The following is a 12,398-nucleotide window of genomic DNA, read 5'->3' as shown; positions in this document are numbered from 1 at the left end:
ACCTGAGCATGATCACTGATTGCTCTACTGAAAGCTCCCGGGGGAGTGTTCAGCCACGGATGATGCGCCAACATCACCATCCCTAGCCAACATGCTTGCTCTGTAGAGTGGAATCAAAAGCCCAAGGAACACATCGGCTGAAATGAAGCCCCCAATGCACAAGACCCAACGTCGAACCACTGTTTCAAGCAGTCTTGCGTTCTACTGTAGAGGCTCAAGAACACAAGCCAATGGCGGGAGCAACTAGTAAAAATTGTTATTGTCACGACAATAGCAAGTCCTCAGTACTCAAAAATCCATGCATAATTGTATCGCAACACGTTCCAAATCTTCCAATTCCATCCATCCGCTATCCACACTTATGCCTCCACCACTGCTTTTCGCGCGATCTCTCTTTTCATCGACGCACCGCCGTATACCCTCCTTGACAAAAATTTCGATGTATTTTCCAACTAGTATCCTCGCGTCTTCCGAAATTTTCGTCTTCTCAGGGTGGTTGAAGTGAGACTGCATGATTCGATGTATCAGCGGTAACGTAATGGCTGGCTCTGGACCAAACACATCTGACGCAGGATTATCGTGGGTCACTTCTGCAAGAATAAAATCTGGTTCAGGCGACGATTGAATGCGTTCATCATTCTCTTCGCTTGCGTCCTCCTCTTCATTGTCATCTTCCTCATCCTCCGTCTCATCTCGATCTATAGCTTCAGGCTCGCGATCTGATTCTGGCTCATCATCTTCATCGGCCTCGTCGTCGAGGAATGCTCTCCGGGCTCCTGCGCTCCTTCTCGATGTTTTCTTGGGTCTAGATTGCTTCGAGGAGGCGGGCTTCTGAACCCGACCGCCATTTGATGTTCTGCTGGTCTTCTTTCTCCCATTGGTGCCTACATCCTTTGGCGAATGTGCAGTCCTTGACTTGCCGGGTCTCGGAGGAGAAAACGCAGGCCGAGAACGTTTGGTTGATGCCGAGGCCATTGTGGGTCTCGATTTTTTGAGTGTTGCAATTGCTATCAAGTGTTGTCAGAAAGGTTTCCAATTGAGCAAAAGATTGTCAGGATGAATTTCATTGAGCGCATCCGAGGATTGAATTGTTTAGAATGACGTCGGCAAGAGACGCGTTGGAGACGCGACTGGAGGCTTAGATAAGCATGCCTGATTAATAGCCCGCTCTATCTTGAACATCAGTTCTTTTGAAATATTGCGGCTGGTAGAATAGATATGCAGTGGTCATTCAATGTTCATGTCAAATTACTCGCAAGGGCATTTGGAAATAGCTTCACTGCTACGGTGCCTTTTATCCTTGAATCACTTGCGCAATACCTTGTTGGTAAATGCGATCCTGAGGCCATCGCACTGCTCTGTGTAACCCTTCACCGTGTTGCATGCGGCCATGTTATCGTAACAAAACCCAATCATACCCTGGCGACATAACTCTAGGTTGTCGAGAACGAATTGGACTGGATGTTCAGTCCAGCTTTTGCGGTGACAGCCACCATGTCCAGCTGAGGTGGCCAAGTCTGCGCCCAGCATGCAGGCTGTTCTTGGGGCTGGCTCAAATACGAGGCAGACACTTCAGCTCGCTTCGACGAGACAGACCCCTTGCACTCCACGGACGCCCAGATCTCACAAAGTACAAAACCCAGCCTGATGCCCTCCATCTTCATGATGGCAGCCTCAACGGTAAGTGTATTCTACTTCAGCATCGTTGCCCCAAACATGGCGGCTACTGTCACAGATGACCATGTCCCTGCAGACTCGCTCTCGTTCCAACCGCAGGTCATACCCTCAAGTGTCCGAGGCATTGTCACGCCTAGCAGCAACAACACCACCACCAACGCCAAACCCTTGGACCTCCCGACTCTTCACACCCTGATTGAACGTTACGCTCCCATCCTCAAACTCCACCAGGACGAACAATTCCTCCCGACCTCCATCGAAGACTTTCTCTCGCACTGCACGTTGGTTGACAAGAAGTCACCCGCCGTCAAAGTCCGGTCTCCTAGTGTATCCCAACTGCCCACGAAAGGTGAAGACCACCAATTCTACCTCGAGCTCTCACCGGACGGCAAGCCGGGCCGCCTCGAACTCGCAAAGACCTACGTCCACGCCCTCTGGCAGCCCGGCAGCCCCCACACGGACCTCCAATTCTGGTTCTTCTACGCCTACAATGGGCCCGGGTCCTTGCACGTCGGCGGACTCGTCCTCGACACGCCCACGACCTCCGGAGACATCGACCTGGCCCCCATGGGCGAACACGTCGGTGATTGGGAGATGGCAATGCTCCGCGTCGACAACGCTTCACACAGCCTGAATTCGATCTGGCTCTCCCAACACAGCCGGGGCCAATTCTTCACCCACGACGCCATCCCGGCTTCCTTCACGTTCCAAGGCACTCGCCCCGTCATCTACGCCAGCCGCAACGGACACGCCAACTACGCGGCCGTGGGGCCCAACAAGTCCGAGTACCGCAAGATAGGTGGTGTTCCCGTGGGGTTGGATTTCTTCATCCGAAACGACACGACCGTTGGCGGTGCGGGAAAGATTTTGGACTGTGCAAAACACTACGAGCTCGTGTCTGGAGGTTGGATTGGCGGCGGCGTCGTCGTCGAGCCGGCGTGGGTCTCCTGGCCGTTCCGCTGGGGACCAGAGGGCACGTCGACGCACTTGACCAGTGTGGCCGTCGCCGAGATCGTGAGGAAAGCGTTGGGTGATGAGTTGGCCAAATTCTGTCCGATCAGTGTCTTGACCGTGTTGGCCAGTGAGATTCTTCCTCATTTCGTCAAGGGAGACATCAATGGTCCGACGTCGCCTGGGAAACATGGGAGTTGGAACGGTGTCTATCCTGTATATTGAGGTGATTGTTTACTCAAAGTTGTTGTTGATGATGATGATGACCGTAAGTTGGATCAGATTTAACTATCTAGTCATGCTATTTCATTCTTGCTCTTGGTATCTACTGAGCAAATGATTGTATTCGGTGATTTCTTGAGTTTCATTTGTCCTCATCGTTGTTTCGCTTTTCATGCCTCGAAAGGAGCTTGACCAGATCAATATGGCTTCAACTCATTCGTGTCCAGTAAACCATGTCATTTCTTTACGTTGCGTCTCTCATAAACCCCCGAATTCCTGAATCCTTTACACAGACACACTCACACACACACACACACACACACAGTCTCCTCCTCCTCCTCTGCACCCAGTGCTCTCCCCTCAATCTTCCCTCACACTCGTCGCCTCAATAATTCCTCTCTCTTTTGGAAACGCCGCCATTAGTGTCCATCCTCAAGCATTTAGACTCCATTTATCCTAGCCTCTGAGCCATCCGTTTTCCCCAAATAGTTTCTTTACACGGCCCCTTTTCTAAATGCTTGACTTGAGCATTTTGACCTCGCGAACAGGCAGCCGTTCCAAATAGCCTGGTGGGTTCTTCGTTTCGAACCTCCAACAAACTTTTGGTACGGAGTACTGACTGTTTTTTGGTGATCCTCTTGTAGATCAATGGATCCGTAGAGATCTGTGAGAGATTGTAAATCCTAGGAAACCAGATTTGAAAAATCAATAGATCGTTGGAATCGTGAGAGATTTTGTAGATCTTGGAAACTGGTCTTTGTAGATCCTCGAGAGAGGTTTGTCGTCGAAACCACTCTTTTCAACGGTTTCACATTTGCCGCCAAAACACAAGCCTCTTCACTCTGATAACAGTATCTACTTACTGTCTGTACAATTTCAGTGCCAATGTCAAGACCAATGCGTATGATAGGTATTTTGTATAGTTATAGCCATAACTGTCTCTTCTCTTTTCGTTCCTCTTTCTCAAATTCCCTCTTTCTTCCCACTCTGGAAACGGACACATGAGTTGCTTGTAACTGCTGCTGCCTGTTTTGATGTAATCCACTGTACCAGACAGACTTTTCCATGTCAATTTGTATATCCCCCAAATTAGAATTTTGTTTCGACAGGAAGAAAAACCCCATAGACATTTCCAGCAACGCAGGTAGTACATCTGGCGTACTATGATTGGTTCATTTTCCCTTGCAGAAATAGATCTGCACCCCGACATGACTCCATATCGGGAAAGTATATTCTACACGACACCGGGGCGATAGGTATCACGCACACCCACCACTGTATTACCCACAAGGCTGTCCTTTTGCGAGAGGCACACGACTGAGTAACTATCCACCTAGGAGTTTAGTCGTCGTCACTTGCCCCCTTGTTGGTTTCTCGGTGCTCGTCATTCTCAATGTCATCCAGGGTAAGTAAGTATGTCTCTTGTGTATTTGTCGGTTACCAAGTAGAAACACCTACACCGGGGTATTGATACCAAGAATATGACACGGACAGATTCGGAGGGTAACTTCTGTGATATACGCATGGTACCTTTGGGTAAGCTTCGTGCGTGACGCCGGGGGTGGGTCTGCGTGAGATCTATCGCCCTGCATGCCACCACGGTTCCAAAGTCAGTATACTCACGCACTGGTGTACGATCATCCCTCCTCCCCCCTCCAGGCTACACATCCACAATATGTAGATGGACCTCAATCACAGACTTTTGCCCAAGTTATACTTCACGCAAATCCCCTCAATTCACTCACATTTCTCCACCCCAGAAACCACAAAAGGGAGACCCCCCCTTCCAATCCTTCCTCTCTTCTTTTTTTTTCTTTCCTCAGAACAGTGTTACACTAAGCCAAAAGAAACTACTCGACTACTTTCAATTCTTCACCATGGGTTGCTTCTTTAGTAAGAACATTGTCGATGAGACTGCGCAGGCTCCTCGCCCAGTCCCAGTCACTCAAACCTTTCAACTTTCCAAATCAGACCCAATCCGTGCAAAGGTCAAGGCCCCCAGGAGCCCTCCCCCTTCATTGGGATCGAGGAATCCTGCGCCTAGGCGTTTGCGCCTACCACCTGAGCAGATCAAGCAGTGGCAGGATGCTCGATTGAAACTCTCTCAATATCCTGCCAACATGCGCGATGCCGAAGACCCTGGCATCAACAATCTAGTCGCGGTGTACTTTCCGAAGAAGCGGGATCCCAAGGACCCCGCCAAGGTCTGTACATTCGCCGACTACATTGAAGATCCCAAGGCCTATCGCATCGCGTGGGTTCGCAGGTTGGATGACTGAGTTGATGATATCGGCGTTTCCTTTGCTTCGTTGCTTGGAGTTTCGATAGGAGTGCCATTCGGATCAGTACCGCTTTAGGGAACAACGATTGGTTGTCTCTGAGGGCTCCAACAGCAAGTGAAGGAAGATCCGCGGCCGCCTGCCATCTGCAGTGAAGGGGTAGTGGTTTGGGTGTGAGGAGGGGGGTTGGAGGGTGGCGGTGGCAGGGGCTGCGGCTCCGTTGTGTGATTGGTGCCTTGCTTGCACTGACCGATGGGGTTCAGGTCTGAATGGCTTGTCCATTGGCTTGGCTGTTGGTGTTAGTTCTGTTGTGACGAAGCGCATCTCATTGACAATTGTTTCCTTACGCCGGCGTAACAGTTCTCCGGCTGGGGGCGAGAGCAGAAATGTCAATCCAGATGGGTGGTCTATTGGCAGAGTATGAAGTCCCTGGTCGTCAAATACCCACACACACAACCATCCCGCTGGTGGACTGAACAAAGGGCGTGAGTGTTGTGAGCTCATGTTTGATGTCATGATGTCCCTGGTTACAATCAATCACCTCTTCATAATACTCGGTGTCTGCAAAGACATCCGGGGGGTACCACGGTTTCTAACTGTGGCCCCATCGAGTATACTGCCTTGTGCAATTGCTCGGAGGGGTTGCTTTTGGTGTTGATTTGTCCATGGTGTTGTCGGCGGTCCGTTTGTGCTTGTGAGAACTATTGCTTTGCGGCTTGGATGGAGGGAGGTGGTTGATCTCTTCACCAGTAACTATCACCAATTCTTTCCTTCTTCTCACTTCGCTTTCTCCTGCACCGCATCACTCGAGTATCTTACCTCTTCCCCTTTCCCCTCCAATTTCCAAATCATTTCCTCCAATCGAACCTGCCTGGCCTGACTAACCACATGGCCGACATCTTTGACACTGCAAAGCTGCTCAAGACTTGGTTTTGTAAGGAAAATTTTCAGTCCATGATGTCACAAATCTCGGCCCTTGTGCAAATGCGGAAGGACCGTCGGTCATCCCCTTTGGGTCAATTTTTTTTTGACGCGACGTTGACTTGACGAGGTTAAGGAATTTGGTCACACACAGATATGTACACACGTGCGACACCGTACCAACAAATCATCAGCACTGTAGCTAAGGAAGAGATCAGCACGCATGCCCTTCGGACATTGAAGATCGGGAGGATTCAGTCTGACAATGACGACCTCCGTGGGAGTTCCAATATTGTTGAAAGTGACATACTCCTTAGATCCGGAGTAATTGTCTACGAAATGACTACTCTTTAGTGACAGTTATTCACTTAACCATTCTTGGACATGGCGTTGAGGCTCAATAAGACGATCCATTTTTACAATATGCGAGGTAGCTGGACATTACAGCAAAAAGCCAAAGAAACAGTCTATGAACCAAGAGATCAGTGTTCAATGTGTTATCACATCAATTAAAAGTGTAGGACTGTTCTATGAAAAAGACAAGTCCAACTATCTAATCACAACATCCCATGCATTTTCCTACTAGGATAATACACGCTCCTAGAATGTTTATATTCCATTTCGCTAAACGCCGCTTGCGCTGTCCACTAATCATTTCATCATCCCAAATGCATTTCGTTTATTCGTAAAGGTCCATGTTCCCGTTGGGAGCATCCTCGAGTTCAAGCATAGCATCGTCGTCATCGTACATGTCTGCGTCCTCCATGTCACTGTCAGTGTGATTTGGTAGAACCGCGATCCGGCCATCCTCCAGCACAACGTTTGCAGTTTCGCCGTCCCTGATGGCTCCTCTGAGAATGAGCACAGCCAACCGGTTGAGGATCTCTTTCTCAATGAGTCGCTGTAATGGACGAGCACCATAAGCCGGTGAGTATCCAGCGGCACCAAGGTAATCTTTGACTTCCTCGGTAGCGTTGATAGAGATCTTCTTGTCGTTGGCTTCCAGACGCTTCTGAATCTCGCTCAGTCTCAGATCGACAATCTTTCTGATTTCTCTCCTAGACAAGCGGTTGAAGATGACGATCGAGCTGATTCTGTTCAAGAACTCGGGCAAAAAGTAATTGCGTAGAGCATTCATGACCAGTTCTTGAGTGGTAGGATCGATCTTGCCGTCGGCGCCGTTGCTGCGAGATAGGTATTCGGCACCAAGATTGCTGGTCATAACAACAATGCAGTTTCTGGCGTCGACGACACGACCTTGGCCGTCAGTGATACGCCCGTCGTCCATGAGCTGAAGCAAGACAGTAAGAACTTCCTTAGCCGCCTTCTCAACTTCATCAAACAACAAGATTGAGAATGGTCGTCGTCGGAGTGCCTCTGTGAGCTGACCACCAGCGTCATGTCCAACATAACCCGGTGGAGCACCGATCATCCTCGATAGGGAATGGCGTTCTTGATATTCCGACATATCAAACCTAATCATGGCCTTCGAATCGTCGAAGAGGAATTCGGCAAGAGCCTTGGTCAGGAGAGTCTTACCAGTACCCGAAGGACCACAGAAAAGGAAGGATGGTGGTTGGTTGGGATTCGCGAGGCCAGACCGTTGAAGTCTGATGGCATTGGAGACCGCCTTGACTGCTTCTTTTTGTCCAACGACCACTTTTTGGAGGTGTTGCTCCATGTGGAGAATCTTCTCCTTCTCAGAAGCTCGCAATCTTGTCACAGGGATCCCAGTCATCTTCGAGACGATGGCGTTGATTTGTTCCGGTCCAACGGCGTCGGTTGGCGAGACCTCGCCCATCGCCCCGAGTCTGGCATGCTGCTCGGCGTCGGCCTGTGCTCGAGCGTTCTCCATCTGCTTGATTTTGGCAGTGACGTCGGGAATCGCATAGTAGGTCAAATCTGAAGCTGTCTGAAGATCATTGGATCGTTCGGCTTCGTCTCTCTTGTTCTTGAGCTGGTCGAGTTTGATCTTCATATCTTGAATTTCCCTTGATCTTGCCTTCTCACGCTCGTAATGTTCCTTGAGAGGTTCGAGTTCTTCCTTACAGTTCGCTGCTTCGCGCTTGGCCTCTTCCAAACGTTCCACTGAGGTCGGATCGGTTTCCTTCTGCAAGGCATGGATTTCAATCTCTAGTTGTCTCAATTTTCTTTCCAGGTTGTCGAGCACTTCAGGCTGGGATTCTCTGATGACGCGGACGTCAGCAGCAGCCTCATCGATGAGATCCACGGCCGAATCAGGCAGTCTTCGCTGGGTGATATATCTGGCAGCCAGCGAAGCTGCGGCAACAATGGCACCATCGAGGATTGTGACACCGTGGTGAACTTCGTATTTTTCCTTGAGACCACGCAAGATTGAGACTGTCTCCTGCACAGTAGGTTCTTTGACGAGAACTTGCTGGAAACGTCGTTCGAAAGCTGCATCCTTCTCAATGTATTTTCTGTATTCGCTCAGAGTAGTGGCACCAATACAGTGTAACTGACCCCGGGCCAACATGGGTTTGAGAAGATTTGCTGCGTCCATACCACCTTCACCAGTAGAACCTGCGCCCATGAGAAGGTGAATTTCATCCACAAACAGCACGATCATCTCGTTGGAGTTCTCGATCTCCTTCAGAACACCTTTCATTCTCTCTTCAAATTCACCTCGGTACTTGCTACCGGCTACCAAGGATCCGACGTCAAGGGAGAGAAGTTTGCAGGCGGCCAAATTGGCTGGCACATCGGCGTTGATGATCCGCTGTGCGAGACCTTCAATGATTGTGGTCTTTCCAACACCAGGCTCACCGATCAGGACGGGATTGTTCTTCGTTCTTCTTGAAAGAATCCGAATCACACGCCGGATTTCGTCTTCTCGTCCTATAACAGGATCGATCTTGCCTTCTCGAGCCAATTGCGTCATATCGATTGTGAATTTCTTGAGGTTTTCGTTTTCCTCTTCTGCGTCGGCCGTCTTGGAGTCGACTCTCCGCGTACCGCGTATCTGCTGGATGGCGGCATCGACAAGTTTAGTGTTTGGGATATTGGCCTCGCGCAGACAGTCTTGGATCTTCTGATCTTGCGCAAGAGCGGTGATCAGATGGTCGACGGCGACGTAGCTGTCTTTCTGGGTCTTTTGTAGTTCCGAAGCCGATCTGATCACTTTAGCGAGCGCGGGAGACATGGTGACATGCTCTGGAGGGGGGTCTTGACTGGGTAACCGTACAAGAGCCTTCTTCAGCGCTCTGTCGAGTTGTTGGACATCGCCGTGTGCTCTTTCGACAACTTGTCTGAAGAGAGGGGCGGAGGCGTGTTGTTGGGAGGCATTGACGGTCGTCTGTTGGTCTTTCGACTCGTCTGCGGGAGGATCAAAGAGGGAAACTGCTAGATGTATAGGTAGGATTTGGGTGTGGGCGTATTGCTCGCAAAGGTTGGCAGCATCGCCCAGCGCCTTTGCGGCCTTGTCCGTAAACTGAGGACCGGCGGAAGCCATAGTCTAGTCAACTGGAAGTCTAGATTTTGGATTAATTGTGTTTCAGGAATGTAGTCTGCAGGAAAGAGAAGAAAGTAGGGACATGGTAGTGGTAACAGATATATTGGGCTGCCCGGAGCGCAACCGGAACAGCAATTGTTGTGACGCACCTTCGAGAAGCGTCGACTGACTTCTTGCCAACTACTAGTGTGCGCTGGAACCGTCTGACAGATTCTTTTTTATTCTCGACCATTTTAGTGGTTAGTCTCTAGGTCCCCTGCTAGGCGCTTGTTGTCCTTGGCCAATCCGGAAGTCCGCAGCCTAAGAGTGACTTATGGGCACCACAGGCGTGTCTTTAGGTCGTAATTCAACTGTGTCAGACAGGATCATATTCCCGTTGGGCCAGAATTCCCTCCATCTCCGTCCAATCCACCATCATACCACACAACGTCAATGCGGGCAACTCATTCCACAGTGAATATGCGTCTGTCAACGCCAAAGGTTGTGCCGGCAAGTTCATCCGTCGAGGGAACTCACAATAATCATATGAGTCTGTAGGCCAACGATGGAAGTGTATGCAAAAGAGTCGGAACTGAAATCATTGTTTTTGCTAAACTAATCATTTACGAATAACGAATAATATCTGGCATTCTTGTTCTCCTCCCAAATGTTCCTTTCGATTGATCATCATGCCTTTAGGACGAATTGCTTCAGGTAGAGATAGTCGGCCATGTTCTCATCCACGGTGTCCCGGATCACTTTGGCAGCTTCTTCACCATACTTCTCTTTCCATTCAGCATCCCATTGGGCTTCCGTCTTTTTAGCTTTCTTCTGTCCTTGGTTAGCTGTATTCTCAAAGTCGGGTCAAGAACAGGGGACGGGGCCGGGGAAGGGAAAAAAGGCGTACATGAGCTCTCGGTTTCAGATCTTTGGAGTCAATCGCATCCTCATGAAATCCTTTCCATTTCTCAAAGGCTGCTTTTGCTCGTTCCTGGTCCTCTTCGTTATCCCAATTTAGCATACCCAGGTCAAATTTGAGTCCGACACTGTTGCAGTATGCCCGGAGAATGCCTTCTGGATCATCGAGAAGGTCGTCGGCATCGATCATGCATATCTCTGGCTTGTCGGCATGGCCATTGGCGACTCCGTTGGCGACACCATTCGCATGTCCAGTGAGCTTGCTCCCGACCAATCCGCTGTCCTTGGCATAATCGAAGAAGCGACGAAGTTCATCGTATCCTGCTTCATTGGGATAGAAGTCATAGAAGCCGGTCATCTTATCCAAGGGCGGAATGCAGCACCGGTAATAGGATGGAATGCTGGAGTGAGGGTCCCGGATCAAGAAAGTAAAATGGAACTGCTCCAAAAGTGCTCTGGGCACAATGGTGGGATTCCCTGGTTCGCCGTCGGTCGGATATGGAAAGGGTGCCTTTTCGCCGTTGGCATGACCATTCACTCCGTTGGTGACGCCATTGGTGCCAATTCCTCGTCTCTTGGGCATTAGAGATGGCGCAATTCTTGCCGGTTGCTGCTCAGGTGGAACTAGGTAATACGTGATATCCTTGATGAAAACACGTTTGCCCTGTTTCGCGGTGAGCGGGGCATTCAAAGGCAACGGGCAAGCACCTGCAACAACAGCAGGACTTTCAGGGAGAGACCATCACACCTCGGATCCCTCCCTCTCGAGACGATCGAAAATTGTCTTGTACGTCGAGTCGGTGAAGCCAGTGGCTTTCCTTGCCTCTCCATCGTTCTCATACCGCACACTCATCCTCTCCGGACTGGAGAGGCGTCAGAAATTACGTCCAGGCCAGTCGATCGACTTACCCATAGTAGAAGGCATCACCAAACGGCTCGTGGACGCAGGCGAGATCCTTTCTTGTCATGAAGACCTTGTGCTTTGTCAGCATAGAGAAACTTGAAAATGGCCCGTGGACCGAACACGTTCAAATGCTGTGCTGCAAGCACGTGGGTGCGTAGCACAGAAAATGGGTTTCGAGTTGGCCATGACCACGAATGTCTCCCCTCAACGACAATTCTACAAGTCAGTCGAGAGGACAGATGGAACCCGTGTTGAAGCCAAATAGAAGATGATAAAGAATGTCAAGGTTCGTTTTGAAACCCAGAAAATATAGCCCCTTTCGGTCAGCTATGTTGGAAGTCACGACTACTCTAGGCAGTCTGGCGAGGAAAGAAGAACTCGGACCCGGCAGCTGGGAGTACGATGCGCAATATATGAGGGCAAAATTCAGTCTGCCTGCAACTCCCGAAATGCTTGGGTAGGACTTAACGTTCGATCAACTGAAACGCTCCAGCAGGACACCTTTCCCGGAGGCGAATGATGAGGCCTTGAAGGAGCGAAAAATTCGTCATGATTGCTCCATCTGCCCACTGATGCTGAAGCTGGTCAATGGTGGTCAGTGGCGGTCCGAGTGGCCTGTATGGCACGATCTGGATGGCTGACACTGGCTTCGCCCCGCAAATCTGGTCTTGCCGTGGTTTCCTTTTTTATCCACCCTTTTCCCAGGAACATGTGCTGATCATCGATCCTTGGACTCGGCGTGGGTAGTTTCGGAGAGAATGAATGGGGTTGATGGTCGTACAGAGGTGAGTCGTCCTGTCTGATTGGCAATGCGAGAATGAGGCCACTCGCATCCTGGTTCATTGTACGGATACCTTTTACGCATAACACGGACCACGGGAAACAGCGCCATGTTGTGTTTTTCGATGCGAAAGGATCATGGGAGGAGATTTACCCAGCGCCATCATTCGTCACCATCGGCATACGTCATGTCACGTGCACGTCGTGTTTGCCCTGACGATCAGCTTCGACAGTTGGCACGTTCATACTGCGTACCGAGTTATCCTCCCATGTTCTGTGGGTACAGTATCTAGTT

General features: G+C 50.1%; 5 protein-coding genes across 6 annotated transcripts; 1 reads left to right on the top strand and 4 right to left on the bottom strand.

Annotated features, from left to right (window-relative positions):
* Positions 1-233: 233 nt before the first annotated feature.
* Positions 234-1,034, bottom strand: PV06_04793 (uncharacterized protein). Its single transcript, XM_016405731.1, has one exon. The coding sequence runs from the start codon at positions 973-975 to the stop codon at positions 289-291; it is 687 nt and encodes a 228-aa protein (XP_016263937.1). The 5' UTR covers positions 976-1,034; the 3' UTR covers positions 234-288.
* A 682-nt stretch (positions 1,035-1,716) lies between these two features.
* On the top strand, positions 1,717-2,853 carry PV06_04792 (uncharacterized protein; the record flags this gene model as incomplete). The annotated part of the gene is made up of 1 exon (XM_016405730.1): positions 1,717-2,853. The coding sequence occupies one exon, from the start codon at positions 1,717-1,719 to the stop codon at positions 2,851-2,853; it is 1,137 nt and encodes a 378-aa protein (XP_016263936.1).
* Positions 2,854-2,898: 45 nt separating this feature from the next.
* On the bottom strand, positions 2,899-6,556 carry PV06_04791 (uncharacterized protein). The gene has a single exon (XM_016405729.1). The coding sequence runs from the start codon at positions 5,643-5,645 to the stop codon at positions 5,193-5,195; it is 453 nt and encodes a 150-aa protein (XP_016263935.1). The 5' UTR covers positions 5,646-6,556; the 3' UTR covers positions 2,899-5,192.
* PV06_04790 (hsp98-like protein) lies at positions 6,533-9,640 on the bottom strand. Its single transcript, XM_016405728.1, has one exon. The coding sequence runs from the start codon at positions 9,520-9,522 to the stop codon at positions 6,730-6,732; it is 2,793 nt and encodes a 930-aa protein (XP_016263934.1). The 5' UTR covers positions 9,523-9,640; the 3' UTR covers positions 6,533-6,729.
* A 446-nt stretch (positions 9,641-10,086) lies between these two features.
* On the bottom strand, positions 10,087-11,785 carry PV06_04789. 2 transcript variants are annotated; one of them, XM_016405726.1, is made up of 5 exons: positions 11,444-11,785; positions 11,329-11,393; positions 11,168-11,282; positions 10,409-11,083; positions 10,087-10,332 (listed from the first exon to the last, which is right to left on the bottom strand). In XM_016405726.1, the coding sequence occupies exons 1-5, from the start codon at positions 11,507-11,509 to the stop codon at positions 10,189-10,191; spliced, it is 1,065 nt and encodes a 354-aa protein (XP_016263932.1). In that variant the 5' UTR covers positions 11,510-11,785; the 3' UTR covers positions 10,087-10,188. The 2 variants fall into 2 exon arrangements, with proteins under 2 accessions (XP_016263932.1, XP_016263933.1); XM_016405727.1 differs by having other exon boundaries at positions 11,329-11,785.
* Between the last annotated feature and the right edge of the window lie 613 nt (positions 11,786-12,398).

This window comes from Exophiala oligosperma (genome assembly GCF_000835515.1).
Source record: "Exophiala oligosperma strain CBS 72588 unplaced genomic scaffold supercont1.4, whole genome shotgun sequence".
Lineage (NCBI taxonomy): Eukaryota > Fungi > Ascomycota > Eurotiomycetes > Chaetothyriales > Herpotrichiellaceae > Exophiala > Exophiala oligosperma.
Note: the sequence above shows the minus strand (reverse complement) of the source record. Positions and strands in the feature narration are given on the sequence as shown.